The sequence below is a fragment of the Acomys minous genome, assembly GCF_964271855.1.
Source record: "Acomys minous genome assembly, chromosome: 9".
Taxonomy (NCBI): domain Eukaryota; kingdom Metazoa; phylum Chordata; class Mammalia; order Rodentia; family Muridae; genus Acomys; species Acomys minous.
The window spans coordinates 5,481,475-5,509,378 of record NC_140490.1 but is presented as its reverse complement, the minus strand read 5'-3'; the positions used below and the strand labels follow the sequence as shown (position 1 = coordinate 5,509,378).

Here is a 27,904-nt window from a genome sequence, read left to right as displayed (position 1 = left end):
CTGGCCCAACTTGAGACCAATCCCATGAGAGAGAACCAACCCGTTAACTATTAATGATACTCTGCTATGCTTGCAGACAGGAACCTAGCAGAACTGTCTTCTGAGAGGCTTCATCCAATAGTTGATGGAAACAGATGCAGAGACCCACAGCCAAGAAATAAGCGGAGCACGGGGAGTTTTGTGGAAGAGTGGGAGGAAGCCTAGAGGGAGCTGGAGGGGTCAAGGACACCACAAGAAGACCTACAGAGTCAACTAACCTGGGCCCATGGGGGCTCACAAAGACTAAACCACCAACCCAGGAGCAAGCATGGGTTAGACATAGATCCCTTACACGTATGTGGCAGACGTACAGCATGGTCTACATACGGGTCCCCTATCATCGGGAATAGAGACTGTCTCTGATTCTGTTGCCTGACTCTGGATTCCTTTCCCCTCACTGGGCTGCCTTGTGCGGCCATCCTCATTGGGAGAGGATCTACTTAGTCCTACTGCAACTTGCGGTGCCAGGGTGGGTTGGTACCCCTTGGGGGCCTCCCCTTGTCTGAGAAGTAGGAGGGAGCTGGGCAGGAAGGATTCATGAGGGCGGGACTGGGAGGAGAGAAGGGAGGAGCTAGGATCAGGCTGTAAAGTGATTAAACAAATAAACAAAACCCCCAAAGGTTCTGCCATCTCCCAATCATGCTATGTTAGTCACCCAACCTTTAACATGCAGGCCCTTTGAGGCTGCCCAAGACCCAACATGTAGCATGATTTTATTACTCAAAAGATCCTGGGCTGGAGATGTGGCTCAGTGCTGATTTGGTATAAATGAAGCCTGAGTTTGCTCCTATATTAACTGCAGGAGGTGCAGTGCATCATTCTGATAAAATCTTAGGAGGATCAGGAGTTCAAGGCCGTCTTCAGCTACACAACCAAGTCGGAGGCCACCTACGAAAGTCCTTGCCTAAAAAGTACAAAGCCAACCCCGACCCCCCCCCCCCCATACCCCTAATGTTCGTGTGCACTTGAGGAAAGTTCAGCTGCGTATTAATCACGGGTCCCCAGGTCCTTAGTGACAAAGGTCAATGATGACACACCCAGGCTGGAGTGTGACCACAACAAGGGCAGGCCAGACCCTCATTTGTCCTCACCCTCTGGGAGCCTGTTGGCTTCAGGTCCAAGGATAGGTTTTGTTCCTTCTGCTCACAGCTTTATAGTCTGGAAAAGTGGGAAGAGACTTGGAACTAATATCAGAAAATCCTTCCAGGACTCTTGTGTGTGCATTCTTATTCTTGCCCTCCAGGTATTCTAAAATAATCCTTGTAAATAATTATGAAAATAAATCTCAGGGACAATTATTTTATTTCCAGGAATACATTTATTCGCCATCGTCTCTTTAGAGGCAGGACAAATAGGAGCACTGGGTAGCGAATACAATTTGCAACTAGGCAAGATAAGTAGGGAGAAAATGAATATGCATCCCTCAGAGCTCTAAAAGGAGAGGAAGAACATTATTAGCCATTTCCTTGCAGACAGAACTTCGGAACTGCTGTTTCTGATCCATCAGTGTGGGGCTCTGGGTGAGGAAAACGGCTTCGGGATGAGGAGAAGCAACCAGATGTGAAGAGGCAGCTTCAGGTCCACCTCCTGCCGTCCTCAGCCTGCGCTCTGTCCGTCTGTCCGTCTGTCCGTCTGTCCATCTGTCCGTCTGTCCATCTGTCCGTCTGTCCATCTGTCCGTCTGTCCGTCCATCCGTTTGTCTGTGGGATGCGGAAGTCCCGCTTCGCAGTCGCCACGGGACCTGCTGCTCATTTGCTGGTGGGTATGCCGGGCAAATCTCCTCCATGTTCCAGGCCAGCAGTTCTCAACCTGTGGATCGTGACCCCGATGGGGTGCATGTCAGATATATCCTGCATCTCAGATATTTATTCACATCACAACTCACAACTGTAGCCAAATTACAGTTATGAAGTAGCAATAAAATAATTTTATGGTCGAGGGGTCACCAACCACAACATGAGGAAGTGTATTGAAGGGCCGCAGCGTGAGGAAGGCTGAGAACGGCTGCCCCCAGCTTTGGTTTCCTCAGGGAGCAGCTGGAGTAGATGATTTACTCCTTCCCTCCCTCCCTTCTCTCATTTCTTCCCTCTTTCCCTCCCTCCCTCTTGCCTTCCTCCCTCCCTTTCCTTTTTTCCTCCTTCCCTTCCTTTCACATTCCTTTCCAGGACACACTCTTGAACTCTGGTTTGGAATTCACTATGTAGCCTGGGCTAGCCTTGAACTTATGGCAAGCCTCCTGACGCAGCCTCCCAAGCTGAATGCTGGGACATGTGGTCCACTGGGCACCGCTTCGGAGTACCTGATGTTCAGAGTGGTGAGTTTCGTACATTTACAAATCCTAACTACTGGAGGGAGAAGGAGGGGGACCTGCTGGCTGAACTTAACACCCCAAGTTCTATGAATTTAACTGGGGGGTCTGAGGAGTCTGTCCCCAGTCTAGACCACAGAACCTCTCTAAGTCACGTTGGGGTTCTGGGAAGGTACCCCATCACTGGGAATAGACAGTGCAGCTCGATTTTCTTGTTCTTTTTTCCTGGCCAAAGTCTAGTATGAACCTTGTTCTTTGTTCTTCGGAGGCGCTGATGACTCACCCTCCTAAGTCAGGGGAGACCCGGAGTGGCCTGCAAGTCCCAGGCAATGGGGCTAAGGTGTGTTTCTCAGCACAACTCCACGATCCGTTAAAGTGAGGCTGAGACAAGGGCAGGTCTTGCGACATCAGTGGCCAAGTCTCTTTTTTCCTGCCCCCTTCATATCAATCTCTCTCAGTTTATTATTCTTTCTTATTTTATTTTAATACCGGAGTCTCACTGTGTAGCTGTGGCTGGCCTGGAACTTTCTGTGCGGACTAGGCTAGCCTCAAACTCACAGAGATCTGCCACCCTTCACTTCTCCAGTGCTGGGATTAAATGCACGTGCCATTAGCTTCAGCTCCTTTCTTATTTTTAACTGTAAAAGCAGAACGTTTATGTTGCAAATATAGAAGAAAAGGCAGAAGGCCCTTCCACCTCACCTTCCCCAAACTCCCTTCCTTTCTCCTGACCGTTTGTATTTCAATAGGAAAACAACTAGGTAACAATTTTGGATTTTGTAATAGGGTGTTACTATGTAGCTCCCTGACACTGCCCTGTCTAGAGTGCCAAATTATAGACATGTATTGACTGGCTCCCACAAAACTTCTTAAGAACCAGGGCTGGGGAGATAGTTGAGTGGGTAAGTGGCCTGCTGAGTAAGCTTGAGGTCCAGAGTTTGGATCCTGGCACCCACATAAAAGCCAGTCTGGTCAGCCTATGGATGCGTAACTCCAGCGCTGGGGCAAAGGGCACACAGGTAGGTGGACCCCTGGCCTCACTGATCAGCCAGCCTCGCTCAGACTCAGTGCACGCCAGGTTCAGGCAGAGATCCTGTCTTAGAGAACAAGACATCTGAAGAGGACACCGAATGTCAGTCCGTGCCTAGTACATGCATGTACACTTGCACATCCATGTGTGCACATCCACATGTGTACATACAGCACACACACACACAGACATACATATACACACACAGACACACATGCACACACACAGACACACACACACAGAGACACACAGACACACATGCACATACATCAACAACAACATCAATAACAAAAACTCAAATCCTTTAGAACTTAAAGAGAAGGTGACTAGAGGTCCCGAGGCAGAAGTGTGGCAAACGCTGTAACAGGAAATAATAATAAACTAGCATGTATAGGAGGAGTCCCCAAGCCGGATGTTCTGATGGTCCACAACATACACTTAAAGGGTATTTGTTGTTCTCACTGAGAGACACCGGGAGTGTTTGGGAGCCTCTGTCACCTTCCATCCTCTGCCTTAGGTGCTTGGAAGAAGAGGTACAAACAGCTCACTCCTTTTTTTACATTGCTATGCCCCACCCAGGCGTGAAGGGGACAGATGCAGCATCAGGAAGTGTTTCCTAAGCACATATCCAGTTGTTTTATGAAATCTCAGGGTACAGAGCTGGGACCAGAGGCTGGAGCATGATGAATGGTGCCCCCCCTACTTCCTTGAAAGTGAGGAGGAAGCCAGGCTGGAGACAATGCCAGGGAGCTTTAGAGCTAGCCCTGTCCTTTTCTCTGCTACTAAGGCACACTCTGAAGATTTAAGGAACCGGTTCCTGTTTGGCTGGTCCTGGCTGACCCCAACATCAACTCCTTTGACTGGAAATAAACAGGATCTTCCTTTGTGTCCCCAGGAATGCAATGGAGGAAGAACTCCAAGGGAAAGAGTCTCTTCTGCCAAGGGACAGCAGCAAGGGTGACAGTGGGAAGACAGTGCTGCCCCCTTCCTCCAGGGTGGCAAGGAAAGGTCCCCTTGTGTGAGCTGAACCTTCCAACTCTCTTTATGAACCCCACTAGACTGCCAGAATCAACCACTGGCCCAGGGCTCCAGGCCATGTTTGGTTCAGACTTTCTGTTTTGTGGGCCTCATGAATGCACTCACCCACACTGGGCTATGCATCTTCTCGGAGGGGGGCGGGGTGGTGGTTCAGAAAACGCAACCATAGTGACAGCATCTCTTAAACTGATACAGGATTGCAAATGTCCCAGGGCAAGCTGGACCACTTTTCCTGAAGGGTGTATGATAGCTGAGACTGTACCCAAAGAGGATGCTGGGGAATGAAACAGAAGCAGGAGATGGGGAGCCTGGGACGCTCATTAAAGAATGGGGTGGTGAGAACCAAGAGGTTCCCCAATACATGCACGAGTCTACCTTTTCTCCCAGCGCTCCTGGGACAGGAGTGGAGTTGGTCCATCTGGAAGTCTCAACAGGGCTTGTCCACTCTTATAAACTTCTTCCGTTTCAAAAGAACTGTTTGTGTAGGTGCCGAGCCAGTGTTTACCCTCTCTCCCCTCCACTTGACTTAATATCTCTTTTTGTCCCATCAGAGGGAAGCAGAAGAGTGTCTCTCTCTCTCCCTCTTCCATCTTCTTCAGTCCAGGAAGAGAGCATCTTTTGTCCCTTCATCTGCACCTCTTTTCCTCCCTCCTCACCCCCTTCCCCTCCCCCATTGCTTTTCCAGTCTGCAGGAAGCTGATGGGCAAAGGCAGAGCCAAGTCCCCTTGCTTCAGCTAGAGCCTTCTGACAGCTACATCCAGGGAAACTAATGAAACTAGAGTTTGAATACTTGTGTCCTCTTAAAGTTCACATGCTAAAACCTTAGCCCTTTGAGTATTAAGAGGCGAGGGTCTTTGGGACATGGTGGGTCACGGGAATGGAGTGGTGCCCTTAGTGCCGCTCCCCGAGTCAGGGCACAGGGGGATGCAGCTCTCAGTGACCAGCAAATGGGCTCTCACCACACAGGGAACCTGCTGTTACCCGATCTCAGGTGTCTCAGGTGCCCCAGAACCATGAGGAATATCTGCCCAGTTGTTAATTCGCCATCTAGTTTATGGTACTCAGCAGTGGCAGCTGGACAGTCTAAGACAGTCACTCTGGTCAAGAACTGCCTGTACTTCCCCAGAGTACACACTAAAACCTCCCTCAGATGGCGCTATCCTGAAGCTAGTTTTGCAACCTCCCCATGATCCTTGCACACACTGTCAACTGGCTTCCTTGGTGTGCTCACTGAGTGGCCACAGGAACCGCGGGGGAGGCATTTCCAGGCAAAACTAAAAACTCCTTTAAGTTTAGGAGAGGATAGGAAATGACGGGACTGTAAAAAAGAGATATTAAAAAACCCCTCAAAACTTTTGTGTTTAACACATATGCACCAGGTCTCCCTCTCTCCCTCCCTCCCACCCTCCCTCCCTCCCTCCCTCCCTCCCTCCCTCCCTCCCTCCCATCTTCTTGTGGTACTAGGGACTGAACCTAGGGCCTTGCACATGCTAGGCAAACTCTTTGCCAACTGAGCTATACCTCCAGCCCTGTAAGAGATGTTGATGAGCACACTGTATCTTGAATTATTAGGAATTGAATGGGAGACACTGGAAGGTTTTGGGTTTTAAAATGATCCTCTGAGGTTCTGTGGAGGAGACACCAGCATCGAGACCGCGTGTAAGGGGAGCAAAGCTGGCCCACTTTGGTGTTGGTGCCTCTGAAGATGCAGCTGTGTGTGGATGAGGGGCATAAGAGGGGTCCTTGTTTTTGCACAGGCTTCTGCTTAGGGCCCTTCCAGGCAGGCTGAAATGAGAGGTAGCTGGGGGAGGACAGAGTGTCACGATTGCCAGGGCACGGAATCAGTTCTTCCCTTTCAGGCAGGAAACCCCAGTGGACAATGGGCTGGGGAGGCTGTAGCCTGTATCTAATGTAGGAGGAGGGTGTTGTCCTGGGGACACCAGGCTGTGGGAGGCTCTCTTTCATCTCCTTCTCTCTGGAAGGCAGCTTTCTGTTTCTGCCTGTCACTTGCAGCATTTCCAGGAACCTCCTGAAGTAAATACAGTCTGGATGCTTTTCCACGGCTCCACTTGGCTATGGCCACTCTTCCTACGGGACAAGTGTGAAAGAGAGGGACAGGCAGACCAGTCTTCAGAGGTCAGCCCTGCACATCACAGGCTGCCATCCTAGCCTGCCTGCTTAGTGAGATGTGCTCGAAGCAGAGGGCAGTCTGGCCAGAACAAAATTCTCGACCACAATCATAGCTGTCATCATCAGCGGTGTAGCCAGTGGCTTCTAAGAGCTGCTTAGACAAAGGGAAAATGACAACCAAAACCCCATGACGGGTCTCCTGTATGGAGGTGGCAACCACAATTATCTGTGCTTCTGCTGAGTTGTGGTCCCTGGCCTGAGAGTGAGACCAGGACTTAGCCTTTCCTTGTCTAGTTGAACAATGCTGACATCCATCTGTGAGGAGAGCGGAATGGGCCCAGCAGGGCAGGGGCTCAGGAGGTGACACTCCACAGTGCTTTGGCAGGCGGAGCATTTTGAATTAAAGGAAAGGAGGTGGGTAGTGAGATGGTTCAGCCAGGAAAAGGACGACTACCAAGCCCAAGGACCTCACTCAGTTCTTCTGGATCTACATGGTAGGAGAGAACCAACTTCTGAAAGCTGTCCTCTGACCTCTGCATGTGTGAACATGTATATATGTTATAATGGGCGCACATGTGCTTGCACGTGCGTGTTCACATACACACATGCACAACGTAATAATTTAAAAACATAAAGGCGAAGGGAAGGCCCCAGGGCAACCTCAGAAGCGGTCTCTTCCTCACTATCCCCTGCCCTCCTGTCTCCAGCACCTTTTCTCTCTAGAAATGAGTCACAGAAACCAAGATTCCACTTCCCCCAGGTGGGTCCTGGGAACCAGGGTCCCTTCCCCAGAGCAAGACTTACACCCTAGAGATCCTACTCAAAGCCATCTTTCTGGGTGGGCGCTGGTCATGAGGAAATTCTCCATGATAGGGAGTCCCAGGGGAGTCCCGCCCTGCTCCCTGGAAGGGAGGGATGCTGTGGAAGAGGGGAGGTTGAGGCAGCCTGGCCTGGCTTCTCCCTTCAGTTGGTTACACTCAGCATCACACCCTTTTCTCCATCACATTCCTGTTCAATTGTCTCAGCTTCATCCAGCCTAAGCTGTACCTTTAAACACACACACACACACACACACACACACACACACACACACACGTGCATGTGTGCACACACACAAACACACACATGCACACGCACACGCACACATTCTCATCTCTGAGACATGGTCTTGCTATGTAGCTCAGGCTGGCCTCCAACTTGAGATCTTGCCTCAGACTTGCCAGTGAGAGAGATTACAAGCCCGTGGTTTCCCACCTACTGCTCCCCATACCAAGTAAAACTGTGATTAAATGTGTTTTCTCTTGCCAATGTGTCTTTTACTATAGGAATATCAGCTACGACCCTTATGCTAGGTAAGGGCTGGTATATCATATATACCCCTTATCCTGAAGATGGTGGTGGGAAGGCAAGAGAAGGCAAGGAGAAGGTTCCAGAAGGAGCTTCCTGGCTTGGGTTGTATTTCCTGGTCAGGGGGTGGGGGGTGGGGATGGCCAATGGCCACTTCTGTCTTCTAGATGGGGAAGGTAGAGTGGAGGTGTGTGTGTGTGTGTGTGTGTGTGTGTGTGTGTGTGTGTGTGTGTGTGTGTGTTTAAGCTCACGCATGCACCCTGAGGGCCACCCTATACCAAATTAATAGCTTTGGTTTTCACAAAAGTCTCTTCTCTTGAAGGAGAAGAATAAGAGGATCCTGGGATTTGGGGACCTCCTCTTCCTGTCTCACGGTTCATTACTGTCAGCTGTTGGTGGGCATCATGAGGGCAGGTGGAGAGAGTAGGGGTTGTGTGGCCAGCTGGCACTTTTAAGGAGAAATCCAATTTCTCCCTCGCCTTCCCTCTAACAGACGAAAACTCCACACCTTAGCACCTTCTAAGCTGTGATGGGGACTTTGGGTGAAGAGGCCCCTCCTTTCAGCAGTTGAGGGCAGTTATGTAACCTAGATTGTGAAATTCTGGGAAGGCCCAGTTCTGAGCTTGAGCCAGGAACTAACGCCTCTGATGGCACGTCCACGATGGGGACCCCTTTCGCTGCGGAAGCCTGAGTCTGTTGAATGCAATAAAGTTCTGGGCATTGGATTCTGGAGGGGCACCTCTTGGGGGCACAGCGGCGGAGGAGGAGCCAGGCAGGAATTGGGCAGGAAAGTGAAGTAATTGCCTGTGGTCCCTGCGAGGAGTAGTTGCCTGTGGTCCCCGCGTTGGGTAGTGCGCAGCAGCCACCTGTTGCGAATCGCCTGGCGGGCCAACGTTCACGTGCACCCGGTCGAGCCAGCGGCTGGAGCGCAGTTGCGCGCAGTTCTCGCCGGCGCCTTGGGCTTCCGCTGGTCAGCTGACCGCCCAGTGCGGAACTGCACAGCCAGGCTGTCTTGCTCTGTGCTGCCTGCCGGTCCCCGCCACCATGGCTGGGCTCATGGTCAGTGGAACGCAAGTAAGTCGGTTCAAGCGACCCCCATCTACTCCCGGGGTTCAGTTGGGCTTGGGAGGGACAGGGTTCTCCAAGGCTTAACTTGAAAGCCCTTGCTCTGGGAGGTCACATGTGCAGGCGATGTGTGTTAAGTGCCCACACTTGCTCCAGGTTGAAGAGGTCAGACTCTGTTTTTGATCCTGGCACACTCCCTAGCGATGTGGTAGGCAGCCCAGATCCCCTGCCTTTCGCTTCTCTCTGCCTCTAGAGTCACACACTGATCAACATTTGGGTTCTAATTTCTTCACCATTCCCACTGCTGGTGGCCTCTGTTTTTCAGGGTTCTCCAAAAGTGTTTCTTCTTTCACAGTCCTGGTTTGAAAAGAACTTTTGGTGTGTAAGAACATGTTTTACTATGCAACCATTTACCTGTTGATACCATGGCAACTATACAAAGGGTCTGATACATGGACGAAGGGGGCTCAAGACAGCAAAGTGCATAGGGTCACCAAAGCCACATTGAAAAACACAACTTGGTCTCTGGCCAGGTGCTGGCGGAGCTCTACCATCAAAATGGTCTTCTTTTCCAAGGCTGGTGGAGGCCCAAGGTCCTCCACAGGTTTACTTGGTCTCTGGTTTCTTGAAGAGGTGTCACTAGGCATGGCAGCACTGCACAGTGGACAGCTAGCAGTACCTGCTTCCGGCCCTGTGGTAAGGTCTCTGGTGTTCTGGAGAGAAAACCCCAGCAGGCTGAGCAGGGGACCCTGGATCTGCCAAAATAGGAAGGTTTCTCTTCTGCTTTCCCTTTTCCTTTCAGGAAGCCCGCCCTCTCACTTTGCAAAGTTCTTCTCCACCCTAGGGAACAGTTGTGAGCTTTTGAAAGTTTTCCCTGTAGGCAGGAAGCAACAGGGATAAGGGAAGGGATCCTCCTTAGAGGCCTAAGGATTTTTCAAGTCTGAAGCTCGGGGGTCGCCAGCCGTGTGCACACTGCTGCTGTGCTGCTTCTTTTTAAAAGGAGTCTGACACTTTTCTCAACTGAATATAATTTATTGAGTGGCTACTATGCCCCAGGTGCCCTGCAGGTGGTGATGGGAACTGAATTACCATCTCTGGTGCCCTTGTTGATTGTTAGGATTGCTGGCTCTGACGTCAGCCTGTGCCCAGTGGCTTCTGGGAGTGAGTTTGACTGTCTAGAAAGAGGGGTGTATGTGGTACTGTGGGGAGGCGGCCTGCCCCTTCGCTTATCTGCCTAAGAAGTAGGGTCCCTCGTGAATACCATTGTCTCTGAGTTTCCAGTCCCAGCATTTTCTGTGTGTAGTCTCTTCCAAGTGAAGAACTTGACAGTCAGGTTGAAACTTCCAAGACTTCCTTTTTCTTTCTTATCTTGTCCTCCTCAAGACTTGATGTTTCCTGTACCCCTCACGAAGCCTGCTTCTCAGGGCTCAGAGGCAACTGCTGACTTGTGGGTTAAGACTGTAGGCTGTGCCCAGTATTTCAAGATAAACTGCTGGGAGGAGCTAGGAAGGCCCGGGGGGCGGGGTATCCTGGGTGTTACTGTCTCCTTTCCTTTACCATCTGGACGGTGAATGTGAGTGCCTGCCTCTGGGGCTGGAGTATTTGCCAGCATCTGCTCCACACAATCTATAACAGCATCCACTGTGAGAGGTAGCACCTTGAATATGCACGATTCTGCCAAGCAGTTCCTTCTTTGAAAAAAAAAAAACAAACCTCTTTTAACAGGATGCAGTATAATATTTCAATACATGTATATGGTGTGCAATGATCAGAAGAGTGGCACAGGGATATCTATTATACATTATTATTATAATATATGTATTTATATAATATTATTATATATTATAGTAAATACTTATCATTTAGTTGTTTGTGCTAGGAACTTTCAGTCTTCTTGACTGACTGTTTTAAAACACACAGGTCACAGTAGTTAGCACCCATTGCTACTGTGTGTTATAGAGCATTAGGAGGTAATTCATTAAACACCTGTACCTTTTACCAGCTAACCAGACTTTAACCCAGAACTTTTTCATGCTACCTCAGGGCTACATCTCCAGCCCTAGATCCTTATTTAAATTAAAAAAAAAATGATTTACTTTGAACTGGGTGTGATGGTGCACACCTTTAATCCCAGCACTTTGGAGGAAGATGTCTGTGAGTTCCAGTTGCCTACAGAGTGAGTTCCAAGACAGCCAGGGCTGTTCTAGAGAAACTCTGTCTTGAAAAAAACAAAAAACAAAAAACAAAACAAAACAATCCGGAGACAACTGACTTATAAGTTGTACTTTGACCTCACAGTCTCTCTCTCTCTCTCTCTCTCTCTCTCTCTCTCTCTCTCTCTCTCTCTCTCTCTCACACACACACACACACACACACACACATACACACACAAATAAATATAACTTTAAAAGATTTATTTTTGTTTGTGTGCATTAGTGTGTCTGTGCAAGTGGTGTGTGCGTGTGTGTGTGCCCAAGAAAGCCAGAAGAGTGCATCATATATTGTATTGGCTAGGTTTTTGTCAACTTCTCCCATCTGAGAAGAGGGAACCTCAGGTGAGAAAGTGTCCCCATCAGATTGGCCTGTAGGCAAGCCATGGAGAGCAAGCCAACAACCCTCACTGGTCTCCTTCAGTTCCTCCCTCCAGACCCCTCCCTTGAGCTCTTGCCTTTCCTCAGTGGACTGTGATCTGGAATATGCAATCCGAGTAAACCCTTCCTTCCATGACTTGCTTTTGGTTAGAGGTACAGCAATACAAAGCAGAGTTAGACAGATCTCCTGGAGCTAGAGTTGTAGGCAGTTGTGAGCCACCAGACGTGGTTATTGGGAACAGATCTTGGGTCCTCTGGAAGAGCAGCAAGTACTCTGCACTGTTGAGCCATTTCTCTAACTCTCTTACCCTGATTCTTCTTCAAGGGGGGAAACTGCCCCCCACAACTGAGAAGCCCAAGGGGTTTATTATCATTTTCATTATAATGTAGCTGAAATAGCTAAGAATAAAATTGGATGCAACTTCTTCAGTATTTAGAGAACATACATCCTAAATAAAGGGATGGTTTAAGTGCAATAGAAAGATTTCAATAAAAATTAAAAACAATTTAAAGAGATGACTGGTGATAATTGTTTGATGCTACATTGCTGCTTCTGGGGCCATCGTGGGCTGATGGCTGACAGGCAAGTGGGACGGTTGATGCTGGCCCATCACTTTTCTCTGTAAGATCTTTTTATTCATCATAGGCCTGACCTCATTTGGCTTTTCCTGGATTGAACGCTTCATTTATATTCAACATTACGTCCTCCTTTTTCCATTAATGTATGACAGCTACAGTTTGTGGCGTGGGTACAATTGCAGCCATAAATGCAAACTTGAAATTTGGGCACTGAAATCTTAGGCACAAGAGACAATGACAGTAGCCCATCCCCTCCATGGGGATATTGGTCTGAAACAACAGCTATTGATTGGCTGACCTCTGCACAACAGAGACGGCGCTTTCCATATGCCATTTTGTTCCTGTTGTACAAGTACAACGGGGACGGCACTGCCTGATCCCAAAGGCTGTTTCCTGAGGATGCAACAGATAAGTGGGCACTTGGCTGGCATTTATCAAATGTTACTGTGCTATCGTAACTGCTTTTGGTGGTAGTTGATGACACTGCTTGATAAGTTCAAGAAAGAGGAAGCAGAGCCTGAGAGCCAGGCGGTTGGTCCAGTGCCTGCCTGGCATACACGAGGCCCTGGGTTTGACCCCCGGCACAACCCAGGCAGTAGGAACAGAGACTGAAGGTCATCCTCTACACAGTGAGCTCCAGGCCAGCCTGAGGCACATGCGACTCTCTAAATGAAGAAAACAGGAGAGGAAACAGGTTCTAGAACATTGTGACTCATGCAAGGAAACAACTAGATAGCAACCCTGGTGCTCAGAAGTGGGGCAGAGTGTCTGGCAAGTGCCAACCTGGTAATAGTCGGGGTGTCTTAGATAGTCAGCCCTCAGTCTGGTGACTGACAGCGTGTTCAGAAAGGCCCTAGAAGCAACTGTCCTGATGGTAAATAGATGTTTATGGTCACATGTGCTTTGGCCCGTGTCTGCAGCTTCCGCTTATAGAGACTGAGTATGTGCCTGCAGTGGGGACGTACTCACACATTCTCACTTCTCTGGTTTCTCTTTGGAGGGTTCTTGGACTCGACATTTGTCTCCCTTCATCTCCTCGTCCTTCCGCCTTTCTCCTCTCTCCTTGTCCTTTCATTTTGCATTTCCTCTTCCCCTCCTTCCCTTTCCACATTCTCTTTCCCCTTCCCCATCTCTTTCTTTTCTCTTTTGCCGACAGGAACTCATGTAGCCCAGGATAGCCTCACATTTACTATGTAGCTGAGGATGACCTGGAACTTCCAATATCTTGCCTCTACCTGTCAAGTGCTGGGATTACGGGCGTGCACCACACCTCAGAACTGACCCAGGCTCTGTCACTGGGAAGCCATGTTACGTTGAGAGGGCTGTGAAGTTCTTCCCTACGCGAAAGCTGAGATTTGACAAGCTGGGTCCCCAATAGATCTAATCATCGCCTAGTGTATGAGGACAGGGCTCAGCGTCTGTACCAAAGGCTAAGCTTCTGGGCTTTGGATGTCACAGCAGTCTTATGTGTTGATGGTACAGAATGGTTGTGTCGCATGCTGGGTGTTTGAGCCCCATGGACCAGGAGGGTTAATGTGAACTTACAGAACAAGTTACAGATGGAGACCAAGCCCCCAGGGGTCATTGGGACTAACTGATAGTCCTGTCTCTCCCTAGTGTATGATTTCCATCTCAGCATGGGAGCAGAACTTACTAAGTTACTCTAAATGCTGCAGAAAAGAATGGATGTAATATAGAAAGGGGGACAGTTGCTAGATTGGCGGGAGCTCCCATTATTATTATTATTATTATTATTATTATTATTATTATTATTATCTATCTTCCTGAGTCAAAATTATTTTATTGGACCATTAAGATGATTCAGTGGGTAAAAGCAATTGCTTAGGAAGCCTGATTTTGATGGCTGCTTGGTGGAAGGAGAGAACTTCCAGTTGCCTTTTATCTATCAAGTGTATTCCATGATGTGCGAGCACACAGACACATGCATGTGCACACACACATGCACGCATGCATGCACACACACACACACACACACACACTGACACTCAGGCATGCACAGACACACATCCACATACTCACACACATGCACATACATACACATGCACTCACATGCACACACATACACATGAGAGGGAGAGGGAGGGAGTAGACACATGTGAAAAATATTTTGTTGAGGCCATTTTTCTTTTCCTTAGAGCTGTGCAAAACAGAGATCTGGCTGAGCTACTCATGCTGACTTTGAACACACTGAGTTGCCCAGGCAACTGCTTTGACTCCCAGGTGCTGAGATGATAGTCACCACCCAGAGCAGCTAGGGATCTTTTTCTGTCCCTTCTCTTGCTTTCTTTCTTCTGGATGGGAGGACATTGTGCTGCCAGCAGCTTGTCATCAGAGGGAGAGAGGGTGAACAGTGGCTTAAGAAGGGGTGCTGGGGTGCTTGTGACCTCATATGAACCTCTGCTCTGTAGTTCTGAGGTGGCTGGTGATCTGCCCTTCCTAAGGCTGAGCCTAAAATCTGAGCATGTCTGGTGACCAACGCATTTTCTTCCCTATTAAGAGACCTAGTGCCCTGGGGATCTGTTGGTCACCCCAAGACAGATTTGTCTGTCTGCATAGAAGGTAGGGTTGTACGGAGACAGGATCAGTTATAGCTTCTGGAAGGGCCCAGGTGTCTACCTGGGGTTTGGATGTAATATAATTCAGTAATGTTTTTTGTCTGTGTGCCTCTTGGTCATGCTTTTCTGCCTGCAGCTGCCTAGCTATAAAAATGGATTCCGCAAACTGGGTTGGGCCCTGAGAAGGGCCCCTGAAAGTCTTCTCAAAAGTTCTAGAATCAAATTTCTTGGGCCTTTTAAGATTTGGAGATATACATGAATTGCTTAAATGATTACATAAAATAAGATAAAAATAAAAAGAATGCTGAAGGAGGCAAGAGGCGTACAGAAAGCCTTCTGGACACAGGGTGCTTTTTGCACACTGCTGGGGAAAGTGCCATCAGTGTAGCCCTGCCTGCTGTGGACTCCGTAAGGTGCAGGAATGAGCAAGATGTGCTCCGAGCTACAGTGGTGGCGCGAATGTTATGGGGGTAACCAACTCCTGGATCTAAGGCCTGTTGCCCAGGAGAAAAGTCACTCCTGGTAATGCACATCGGTCTAAGAATCCAAGTTGGTGCGACCCCCCTCCTCCCCCACCAGGGATGCACCTACTACTGTAATTCTGCTAAGTGGACATTATAACAAATAGCCCTCCAAATTCATTTCTCTGTACACATAGATTAGTGCAGCCTCCAGATGTTATCAGGCAAGTTTCTTTGCACAGTTGAAGGCAGTTAATGAAGAAACTCATAGCTATTCAAAGGGCAGAGAGTAAGTGTCAGTGCAGGACCAGAATGGGACATCTACACTACTCTTCCCCTTCACTGTCCCCTCCACCATCAGGGACCATCAAGGAAGGGGGGTTTTAAGAGTTAAAGATCGGGGAAAGACTGGGGTGAAACAGCGTTCTCTGGACATGACAGCACCTTCCTATTCCATAAGACTGGAGCAAGATGAAGTCAGTCAGCATCCTGGCATGGAGCAGGAGCTTGGGAACCAATGGCCTTCACTGAGGAACTATGGGTAGTTGGAGGCTTCTAGAGGAGGGAGAGTCAGTTTTCTTCAAGGTGTGGCCCCTGGTAGGTTGGCCACGCTCCAGTGTGTTGTCCCATACCTAGGAGTATATGGTCAGCATAGATTCAGTGGGTTATTAAAAAAAAAAAAAGAAAGAAATGGGGTTCTGAGGAGGTGTGAGCCAAGGATATATCTGGGAGGAATTGGGGTGAATATGGTTAAAATACAATTATATGAAATTCTGAAAATACTAATACAACTTTTATAAAGAAGATAGGGAGGTGGAGAGATGACTTGGCAGTAACCAGTGCTGGCTGCTCCTGCAGGAGACTGGGGTTCAGGTCCCAGCACCCACTTGGAGGCTAATGGCAAAAATAACTCCAGTTCCAGGGACTGATACCCTCTTCTGGCCTCTCTGGGCTCTAGGCACATGTGTGGTACACATACATACATGCAGAAAAAAATACTTCCACACATTAAACAAACGAATGGCCTCCTGACAGAAGAACCTTAGATACTTTGGCTGCATGCCACCCTTTGCCACCTGCCACCCTTTGCCACCTGCCACCCTTTGCCACCTGCCACCCTTTACCTTGTCACCACTCTGTAGGGAGGCTGGTGGGCATTTTGCACACAGCGGTGACAGGATGAGATTCATGGTCTGGTAAATTTCCATGCCCAGCCCTGCTTGTTTTAGCCCCTTGGTGGTTCTGAGGTATAGATGTGGGCACGTCCAACCTGTGGCCCGAGGGCTGCATGCTACCACAGATAGCTATGAATGCAGTCCAACACAAAAATCACGGGCTTACTCTAAGTGTGTTTTTAAGTAACTTGCTTGCACAGTTGAGCATGAGCTTTGTAGGTTAGATTTTGTGGCAGGGTCAGAAGGTAGAAGAGACACTTTCCACTGTGGCTATAGAGATTGCTTCTGAAGTCAGGGAAAAGGTTGAGGTATGCTTGGTAGAGCATCTACTCTGTCTTCTGTGAGGCTGAGTATGTTATGGGGTGGCTGGGAGAGGGAGAAGGAGAGTCACACGGGCCAGCATGGAAGGCTAGCTGTTGTGGTTGTCTCCATGTCCTCTGACACTGGGTTTCTTTGGTTACCTGTATCTTACCCAATTTTAATGTAATTCTTAATGTGCCATAATGTGTTCTCATAATGCTAACTGTGCCAGGAAAGGGAGACTGTTGGCAGAGTCCTCTAAAGCTTAGGAGAGAGATAATAGGCACACTCCAGCCTTTTTGTGTGGAGGAGTCAGCCTTTAAAGCTGAGGAAGCAATTGCAATGGTGGCATCAGTGACTCTGGGCTGTAAGCAGCTGGGTAATTTCCATTTTTGTTCCATTTAATTTGCAGGTGTCCTACATAGACCAGCACTGCACAGAAATTCCGGAGCACCTGGGCCGGGACTGTGGACATTTTGCAAAGAGGCTTGACCTGAGCTTCAACCTCTTGAGGTATGTAACCTTCGAGAGATGCAGGCCATGCCCGGGCCACCCGGTTCCCTCCAGGACCTTGGGCTGGCAGGTGCAAGTCACAGGTCCCAGCTTTTTGCAGGGTCTTGACAGACATGGAACCACACCCTAGGAGCCCAACTCTGCTTCCTATGGTTTGTCAGCTAGTTTCCTAGTGAGTGCGGCCTAAGAAGGTGGGTGGGTGAGCATGGCTCAGCTCATGACTGTGGGAGGGTCATCTGCCTTTTACTTTGTTCTTTTCCATGTGAGCCTACATACACGAGTCTGAATCCTTTTGGGGAAGGAGAGAGATGGCACCAGTGAGTGTCTTAGGGGTGTTTGACTTTGCTTTCTAAGAATGACTGCTTTTCACAGAGTGTATCAAATCACAGATAGGGTGTGTGTATATGTGTGCTTTTCAGCCTTGATGTTTTGAGTATTCATGGGGACGCTCTCTTTCAAAGGATTACTATTGGTGTGGAGTGGCTGGGCGGGGAGGGACTTTGTAGCAGCTGTTTGAGTCTCGGCCAAAGGTAAGTGTGATCTTGTACGGCAGTCCAGTGGAGGGCAACGTGACGTTTCTTCCTCAAAGGTTATGAGTTACGCTGGTGTGTGGGCTTAGCGAATGGAAGTCAGTGGCCCTGGGACAGTAGGTGTTGGTGGGACAGGCAGACAAGGGGCAGGGACCCGGCTGCATTTAGGCTGCTCTTGGGTGCCATCCTGCCCTCTGCTTGGCACCAGACCTCCATTCCGAGACCCAGGTATGTTCCTGCTTCTAGGCCTTGGAGTCTTTGTCTTTTCCAAAGAGTGGGGGGTACTCAGGAATAAAGAATCTAGGGGTGGGGGACAGAAATGGGTAGAACTCGGGGAACTGGCCCTCAGCAGGTAGAAGAAAACTGTAGCTTCAGTTAAGACAGCATCGTGGGCCTAGGCTCCATCACAGTCTACACTGCATGGCCTCTGGAAAATGGGTGTCTTGTGGGGCATAGGGGAGGATTGCCCCTGTGTATACACTCCCTGACTCCCAAGGGGTTCTTAGCACATGTGGAAGCATAAACATGCACTGTTTAAAAAATATTATTTATTTATATGTACATTTGGAATTTGGCTTAGATACATGTCTGAGTGGGAGTGTTGGATCCACTGGAGTTTGAGTTACAGACCAGACAGTTGTGAGCTGTCTTGTGGGTGCTGGGGATTGAACCAGGGCCCTCTGGAAGAGCAGCTAATGCTCTTCAACCACTGAGCCATTTCTTCAGCACCCACACATTGCAATGTTACTACAAAAGGTGACTAGATGTGATTACTGCCTCCAGAGAAATTCAGGGTGCTTTGTCATCCTTCTGCCAGAGAGAGAGGACAGAGTGTAAAACCCGGAGTGAGCTGACTCTGAGACAGTCACATGTTACATAGTGCCTCTGCCTGGACTCAGGCAATAGCTTCTTCACAATATCCCAAGTTCTACCTTGGGGGGCGGGAACTGTAGGGCCCTGTAGTTGCCTTGTGAGTGTCTGGTGGAAACGCAGAGGTGGATCTGAGGAAGCTTAGGCCCTGTGAAGGAGGGTGCCAGTGGGTGCTGGTCACGGAAGTGGGAACTGCCATGTCTGAGGAAAGAACTATCTTTGCTTACCTAGGCTCTGCCGACCTCTAGCTGAGAGGATGCTGGGCCTGGGGGAGCTTGGAGAGGCAGGGGGCGAGAAGGAACTCTTAGCTCAGAGGGGCGAGATTGAGAAATATCCTGTAGAAAAGGATGCGTCCTAGATGTGGGAAACGTCTGTGATAAGAGGTGCGTGTAGTCGACTTTGAGCGAGAGTTGTAAAGACCGTCACTTCCTTTGTGAAGAGGAGAGAATTTTCTGTGGTGTTAAGCTGACAGAAGCTCCTTACCTGTGCGCGAGCCTGCTGTTGCCTGTGTTGTACTCTGTGTGAACTCTCCGCTGCCTGGGCTGAGTTGGGGCAGAGGAGATACAGGAAGGAGAATGAGGTCAAAGGCTCATGGATGGTGCAAGTGCAAGGGCTGGTTAAGTTGGGGGGAGCTACAGCCCAAACAGGAGAGACACTGGCAGCTCATGAGTTGGGTACCTTGGATGGAATCACCTTTGACCTCTTTACTTACCTCACTGGGGCGGGGGTGCATGTGGGGTGGCTTCATTTCTCTTGTGCTTACTCATGCACTCGTCCAGCTTGCCTCGCATCATATAAACATCTAAGATGTTTTAGTTAATAAACCATCTCTTCTTAAAAAAAAAAAAGACGAGGGAGCAGGAGAATGGAGAGAAAGGAAGACCAGGAGGTCGTCAGCTCACATACAAAGGCTGTGGTTGTTTGACGGGAAGACCTAAGCGTGCTGCTGTGTTTCAGGGGTCGATGCTAGTGGGGGGGGTCACTCAGGAAGGGGCTCACTTTGCAAGCATGAGGTTCTGTGTGTGATCTCCAGAACCCGGGTAAAAAGCCTGCAGCGCAGCGTGCTCCTGCAATCCCAGCACCAGCAGGCGGAGGCAAGAGATTCCTGGGGCTTGCTGGCAAGCGGGTCTAGATGAATCGGGCAGCTCCAGGTTTAGTGAGGAGAGCGTGCTCAAGAGCCGAGGTGTGTGTGTGTGTGGGGGAGTTGGAGCTGTACTCAGGAGATGCAATGGGGGCGTGCATATGGTCAAAGTACATTGTATGCATGTACGAAATTCTCAGGGAATTAATACAAGGTTAATTAAAAACACCTAAAATGCACAAAGTACCCAAACCAGGCTGGGCATGTATCTGTATCTGTAATAATCCTAGTACGTGGGGAGCTGAGGCTGGAGAATTGCAAGTTTGAGGTCTGCCTGGGTTACAGAGTGAGTTCAAGGTCACTCTGAGCTACATTGTGAGGTGCTGTCTCAAAGCAAACAAACAAACAAACAACAACAACAAAAAAACCACAACAAATCAAAAGTCTTAAAAATGCTGTATTCAGTAGAAATTTCTCTATAGACACTACTCCCCCCACCCCATATCCATGGGGTCTCAGAGACCACATTTCCCAGCTGATTGCCCTGTGGCCTCCTGCTCTGACTTCTCTGAGGTCTCTTGCCTGAAGTTGTCCTTCTTTGTGCCTGCTTGGCCCCTATTCTAGGCACCCTTTTTTCCCCCAAAGCTAAATATAGTATTATTATATATTATAGACATAATAAATGTGTGTGTGTCTAAAATGATAAATCTTTAATATTCTTACCACAGAAATAGCTACGTATGTGAGATCATAAGTGTGTGTGTGTGTGTGTGTGTGGTTGACTGGTAGCCATATCACAGTATATATCATAATTTTAACTGTTGGATGCATCTCAATGTAGCTAGGGGAAAAGCAAGAAATTTACATTAGTGTCTCTGTAGAACATCTTGAAATGTAGAAGTCTGCACAAAAGTTGAAAAATAGAGTGTAAAGCAGGAATGAGAGGCCAAAGGGCAGAGATGGGGAGAACTCTGTCCCTGTATTTGCGTGTTTGATGCTTCTAAATGTTGTGTCACAGGTAAGCTTTTACCTATTAAAAATTAAATAAATAGAATCCCTTCCCCCCCCCCAATGTCGTCCAACAGAGAGATTGTAGCTGATCTTGCAACCTAGAGGAATGTAAAAGTTTCATTGTTCTGAAACACACACACACACACACACACACACACACACACATACATGCACACAAACACACACACACAGTTATGACCTCACATACTTAGCTATTTTTTGTGGTAAGAATATTAAAGAGCTACCATTTTAGCACATATCAAGTACATAATCCAGCAATATTAACTATACTCTCCATGTGGTACCAGGGGACAATGATTAGATTGAATCTGTTTTGGGCTGGATTTTTTCCTTCTCTGTGTGTTATGACGGAAGGATCTAGCTTCCTTTCTTCACTAGTGCTCACTCATCTTATGTTGCTGACTCTCTTTACTCTGTGACTATCGCCTCCTAATTTCCCTACTTCCGGCAAGTCCCGTTCTAGTCTTTGCTTCTGTGAGCGTGACTTCCCAGACCCCACGTGTGAGCTCCTGCTGCAGCTGCCCCTTTCCGTGTCTGCCTCATTTCACTTAGCACGACGTCCTTGCTATTGAGTTGTGTTCATTATATACTTTGGATGCAAATCTCATACTATATTTATGCTGTCATGGTTTGGATAAGTGTCCAGTTCCCAGCCTATGGCCCTTCTGGGAGGTAGTGGGATGTTTGGGAGAAACATTAGTGGGAACTAATGAGAGGTCTTAGGCTACTAGGTCTGTGAATGGACCTCCTTTGCCACACACTTCCACCATGATGTTACCTTGTCCCAAAGCAGGAGGACTAGTTGGTCATGGACTAGAACCTCCAAGGCTTTAAGCTGAGGGAAATCGTTCCTCTTAAATTGGTCACCCCAGCAGTTTGTTATGCTTTTGCGGAGATGGCTAACAAACATGGTATGCAAATGTTTCCCTACTGTGGAAATTACCTTTCCTTCCGATGGTTGTTCCCCCCCCCCCCCCAGCTCAGAACATTGTACAGTTTGATGATGGAATCTCATTTGTCTAGTTTTGTCTTTGGTGTTGCACCTTAAAACAACAGAAGCAGCAGCAGCAGCAGCAGCAGCAACAACAACAACGTTGCCCAAACAACACCAAGAAACAGTTTCTTGGGCGAGTGAGATGGCTCCTAGAGTAAAGGCTCTGGCTGCCAAGGCTGATGGCCTGAGTTTGAACCCCAGGGCTCACATTGTGGAAGGAGAGCACTGACTCCTCCAAGTTTTTTTCTGATAGCTACACATGCATTATAACAGTGCCACCCTCCCATAGGCACAGATCCAAAGACACACGTGTACCGTGTTACTCCCCTCTCTTACACCCTTGAAGTCTCACCAACATGGCTGCCTAAACAAGGCCTGAACAAAGATAACATCAATAGACCTCTAACTCGGAGTGGGAGAAGCCCAGGAGACCTCAACTCCAGTCGAAGAACTGCAGGCAGCTAAGGAGCGCTGAGAGCGGGAGAAATAGTCTTCCCCAGGGAAGAACGCACCAACCGTTTATTCAATGCCAAAAGCTCCGCTCTGAAAACATACACACAAGGAACATTACACAGACCAAACAGGTTGTATTTGTGTATTTAGGAATATATACATGTATATGTACACACACGTTACAAATTTTAAAAGGCCACGAATACGAGAGAGAGCAGAGGAAAGTACATGGGAGGAGTTGGAGGGAGGCTAGGGAAGGCAGAAAATGACGTAATTGTATTATAAATTCAAAGAATAGAAAAAATTGAAAAAAGAAATAATTGCTCTGTTTTATTCTAGTAGCTTTGCAGTTCCAGGTCTTATGTTTAAGCATCTCTCTCTCTTTCTCTCTCTCTCTTGTTTTGTTTTTTGTCGTTTTGAGTCCAGGGTTTCTCTGTGTTATCTTCACTGTCCTAGACTTGCTTTGTAGACCAGGCTGGCCTTGAACTCACAGTAATCTGCCTGCCTTTGCCTCCCTGAGTGCTGGGGTTAAAGGCGTGTGCCACCATGCCTGGCATGTTTAAGCCTCTATATTGAGGAGAGCATCCTTTCTCCTGGTGTGGTCTTGGTGCCTTTGTTGAAGAGCACTTAGCCATGAGTGGATAGGTTTATGTTTGGGTGCTGTGTTGTGCCCCACTCTTACCTTATGTGATACTGGATTGCTTTGGTGACTGTATCCCTGTAGTGTATTTTGAAATTAGATAGTTTGTGTTAGCTTTTCTTCCTTTTGCTTGAGATCACATTGGCTGTCTTTTGTGGTCATCTGGGTTTTGTGATGAATGTTTCGATTTTGTAAGGATTGTATTGTAAGTATAAAGTCCATTTAGCAACTCATCCAGTCCACAAACACAGCCTGTTGTCCATTTATTTGTATTGTTGTTAATTTCTTTCAGTAGTGTTTTATAGTTCTTGGTGAGGAGGTCTTTCACTTCTTTGGTTAAGTTTATCACTAAGTGTTTTATTTTTTCCTTCAGTTCTGTTGGGACTGTCTGCTGAATCTGTTCTGGATTGTTCTTAGTGTATAGAAATGGAACTGACTTTTATATATTGATTTTATACCTGCTGACTTGTCTGAATTTGTTTTGATAGAATCTTTGTGGCTTCTGTGAGTGTGGTCATAACAAGGGCAAATGGAGACAATTTTCCTTCTATTCTTTTGATTTAGAGTCTCACTATTTCTTTTTCTTGACTAATTGCTTTGGTTGAGACTTCTAGAAATATATCAAAGAAAACTGACAAGGGTGGGTATCCTTGTCCTGTGTGTGAGGAGAAGCTCCCAGCTTGTTACTGTTCAGTGCCACGTTTTCTGGGGCTGTCATATATAGACTTTCTACCTTTTCTCTGAAAGTGATCTTAGTCACCAATTAGATTCAGTTTTTCAATGTTGTGACATTCAGTACAAAGTGTAAGACTGCCTTTGGTCAACACATAACAACCATGCATTCCTTGCAGCTCCTGCAGATTTAAACTCCCAGGCTCAAGAAACCTGTGTTTGCTACTGCTGTGGATACACTCTATGTGGCCATATTTACAAGCATACTAATTACTTAAATGTTCTGGTCCCTGCTTATCAGTTAGTGAATTATCACAGAACTGGCTTGCACCAGAAGTGTTCATATTCCTCACAATGGGCATTTTTTTGTCAGAGGCAAATTTATTGTGTAGTTGGATAGTTTTTCATTCTTTTAAAAATTTCTCTTGGGCTCAATGGCTTAGTTTCTGTTTTATTTTATTTTATTATTATCCCTGAGAAGCTGGTTTGTTTTCTAGTGCAAGACAGAAAGGGGGTGGATGCAGATGGGAGGGGCGGTGAGAGGGGAGGGGGAGATCTGTTTTCAATAAAAGTAAAAAATAACTTTCAAAAAACAATGTTTAAGTTTTTGCATTTATTTGGTGTGTATGCGTGCACACGTATGTGTGTGTGTGTGTGTGTGTGTGTGTGTGTGTGTGTGTGTGTGTAGACATGCATGCATGTGCCTGCATCATAGGATGAACATGCAAGTCAGAGGATAACAACTCCCACTCTTTGGGTCCTTGGGATTGAAGTCAGGTTGTCAGGCTTGGTGGCAATCACTGTTACCTGCTGAGCCATCTTGCCAGTCTATGTTCAGCGATCTTGTTTCAGGACTCAGATCATGGGCTGCAGGGCTGGCTCAGCAGTTAGGAGCACTTGCTGCTCTTGCAGAGGCCCCACGTTTAGTCCTCATCATCCCAAGTAGTTCACGATTGCCTCTAATTCCAGTTCCAGAGGGTCTGACACTGTCTTTTGGCCCCTGCAGGCACCTCTACTCACAAGCATAATTAAAAAGAAACACAAATCCTTTTTATTTGTTTTTTGTTTCGTTGTTTTCCAAGACAGTGTCTTACTGTGTAATTCTGGCTGTCTTAGAACTTACTATGTAGACCAGGCTGGCCTTGAACTCATAGAGAGCCACTGGCTTCTGCCTCCTGAGGGCTTGCTGCTATGCCTGGGTAAAAATAAAAACAAATCTTAACTCAGATTTTTTGAAGTCATTGTTCACTGTTTTAATCTTTAAAAATGTAGTTTTTTTTTTTGACAGATTTGTACGTGTATACGATACGTTTTGGCCATACTCACCGACCGCCCTCTCTTGTCTCTCTCCTGCCTCCATCACCTCCCTCTCCTCAGTGAGCACCCTCTCCCATACTATCTCTTTTTATTTGTATTTTTGCTTTGCAGCCCACTGAATTTGACTAGAGATGCCCACAAATGGGTGTGGGAGACTCACCAGTGGGTGCATCACTAACGACAATGGCTTTCCTTCCCCCAGTAGCTACCAACGGCCAATGGCTTTCCAGGGAGGGGCTGACCTTAGGCCTTCATTATACTGCAGTGCACCCTGTCCGTACCTGATTCATGTCCTACCAAAGGGTTCGGAATTCTGTTGAAGGCTTTTTCCTGTACCTCTGAAAACAAATTCAGCAGCACATTAAAAAGCGTCATACACTGTGGGACAGGATTGTTACAAGTATACAAATCAATAATTTCACAGCCCTTGCCAAAATAACAAAGGATAAAAGTTACCTTGGACACAGGGAAAAAAATTTAATAAAATGTAAGTTTACCAGAGATATTAGTAATGTTGTTGTCCAGCTGTGGTATAGGGCAATGCTGGCATTGTGACATGCATTTGGAATGCTCCTTTCTCTTCTGTTGTTTGAGCCAGTCCAAGGATTAGCATGAACGTCTTTTTCTTTGGTAGAATTCATTAGTGAATCCATGAGATTTTGAGCTTTCTTTTATTGGAGATTTTTTTTGATGACGTAACTGCCTGGCTTGTTATTGGTCTGTCCCAGGGCATCTCCTCATGGCTGGCCAGGTTCAGACTTAACTCTTGCCAAGATGTTAAGGAACGAGGCATTGGTGAGCATGTCTTTCGGGGTTGTTCTGTTCCTCACTCTCAGGCACACACCCCATCATTGTGAGTCACCTTCAGCACTGGAGCCGCGGCTCAGGGGCAGAGCACTTGACCAGCATGTGTGAGACTCTTGACTTTAATCCCCACATGGAAAAAGACCCAGGTGGGACTCTACTTGTTGCCTGCTGCTCCTTGGCTGTGTGTTAAAAAACTATTCTTTAAGAATACACATATACATGAATACATACATATACAACACACGCAAAGAGATCTGCTCACTTTCCTGTGGGCACCTATTCATACTGGCAGAAAGATAATTACAGATTTTAAAGCTCTGAACCTTTACTTGCTGGTATGTGCGTGTCCTTCCATTCCTATTACACCTCATCTATTAACTATAGTAAATCCATCTCTCTCTCACTTGAACTATCCAATAAATTGGTTAGTTCTTCCCTGATAAAATTGTGGATTCAAGCCGAGTGTGGTGGTGTATGCTTGTAATCCCAGAATCTCTGTGAGTTCAAGGCCAGCCTGGTCTACAAATCAAGTTCAGGACAGGCAGGGCTACACAGAGAAATCCTGTCTTGGAAAACCTTAAATAAATTGTGGATTCAGGCTATATTGTTTTAGGGAGTCTTTCCAGAGATCAAAGTCTCTGGAGCCATTGGGTGTCTTATCAAGTTGTATGTTGGAAATGGATGCAAGAGATGAAACCTCAATCTCCCTTAAAAGCCCAGAAGTCTCTGTCTTCTGCCTTTATAGCCTGGGTCTGATTCTTCTTGTGGTGGGTCAGAACCAGGTCAGCTGCAGGAACAGGCTGGCATGAGCTCTTGGGGCATAATTTCCAAGACCAGATCCTGTTGTCTGCCTTGGAATGAGAGTAGAGCATGTTAACTGGCCAAGAGCCAGGAGGAGTGGCAAGTTGCACATCGAATTTGCTTGCATCTTGCATTAACAATCACACCCTAACACCTGTATTTATATGAAACACCTAAGACTTATTTGTGCAATGTTTTTCTTAAAAGTAGTAATGATATGTGTAGGATTACTGGGAAAAAAAAAACCAGGAAGGTAGGCAGGAGACAGTTTTCCTCTCACGTCACTGACAGTCTTAGTGGTTACATATCCGCATTACATTATGGCTGTGTGGTAGGCTCACTCGTTGCAATGGCATCAGCATGATGCATATGCTCAGACTGTGTTGGAAACATTTTTTTTATTTTGGTAACTATTGCATAATAATTAAGATATTTTTACATTGTGTGTGTGCGCACATGCATGCGTGTGTGTGTGTGTGTGTGTGTGTGTGTGTGTGTGTGTGTGTAGGGTCAGAGGACAGTTTGTATTAGTCTGTTCTCTTCTTCCACCATGTAAGTTCTGAAGCTCAAACTCAGGCCATGACTCTGGTAGAAAGTGCCTTTGCCCACTAAGCCATGCAGTAGACTTTATATAACAGTTTTTGATGGTGCCTTAGATCATTCCTTAGTGTTGGACAGTTAGGTTGCTTCTAAACTTTTCACATTACAAATAACTCAATTCTAAACAACCTCACAATATTCACTAATGAGCATACTCTGATGAGTTACTTTGGACAAATTCCGAAGGAAGGGCTTTGGTGCAGGTGCCGTGTTGCCTCCTTATAAAACCTATGAATGCCCGTTATCCCAAGTTCTTCCCTGAGCTGCCCCAGTTCTCCTTTCACTTTTTAGGTTAATGAGAGAAGCCCATGTCTTAGCCAGTTGGCCTCTGGATCTGTACAAGGCAAAGAACGCGTTTGAGTGAGTTGTCCTAGCATCAGTTTCCCTTTCTGATTGGGCCGGGAGAGAGTCACGCTTGTGGCCCCAGTCTGCCTCCCCACGGCCCTGAGTGGTTTCAGAGGGCTGCCTGCTTAGCTTGTTGAACACAGCAGGCAAGAGCAGAGCTCCTGTGGTAAACAGTGATAAATATGCCCACGTCAATCTGGCAATAAAAGTGAGAGGGTTTAATTGATCTATGGCAACAGGAAGCTTACGTTTTAAAAATTAAATTATTTGCAGTCGCATCTTATTTAGTGCCACTGATAAATGTGTTGGGTGGGAAATTGCTTAGAAGAAAATTTCTGATAGGAACTTGCATGCTGCCGCCTGCCTTCTGCCGGGAGGGGCTGGAAAGGACTGAGGCGGTTTGGGCAGCTCCAGGTAAGAGCCGCTGACTCTGCCCTCTTCACCAGCCCAGCTGCACGCCATGAAACGGGCATCTGGCACATCGTCACGGCTTCTTCAGGGCAGATACACTGGGCCTCCCTTGTTTGTGCTGCAGTTGGGCAGAACTGAGCCCAACTTGGGTGTTTGGCTGCTGTGGCTAGAACTCCCAGACCTACTTCTGTTGCTAGGC

The 27,904-nt window shown here is 47.4% G+C and overlaps 1 protein-coding gene across 2 annotated transcripts in view; it reads left to right on the top strand.

Moving 5' to 3' along the window:
- The first annotated feature begins 8,529 nt into the window (after positions 1-8,529).
- LRMDA (leucine rich melanocyte differentiation associated) overlaps positions 8,530-27,904 on the top strand; it is a 1,017,118-nt gene continuing 997,743 nt past the window's right edge. The window contains exons 1-2 of one of the 2 annotated variants that reach the window (XM_084794315.1): positions 8,530-8,966; positions 17,052-17,152. In XM_084794315.1, the coding sequence (XP_084650441.1) occupies positions 8,937-8,966; positions 17,052-17,152 (131 nt within the window). In that variant the 5' untranslated portion in view covers positions 8,530-8,936. The remainder of the gene's footprint in view (positions 8,967-17,051; positions 17,153-27,904) is intronic. The other variant, XM_084794314.1, reaches the window with a different exon arrangement.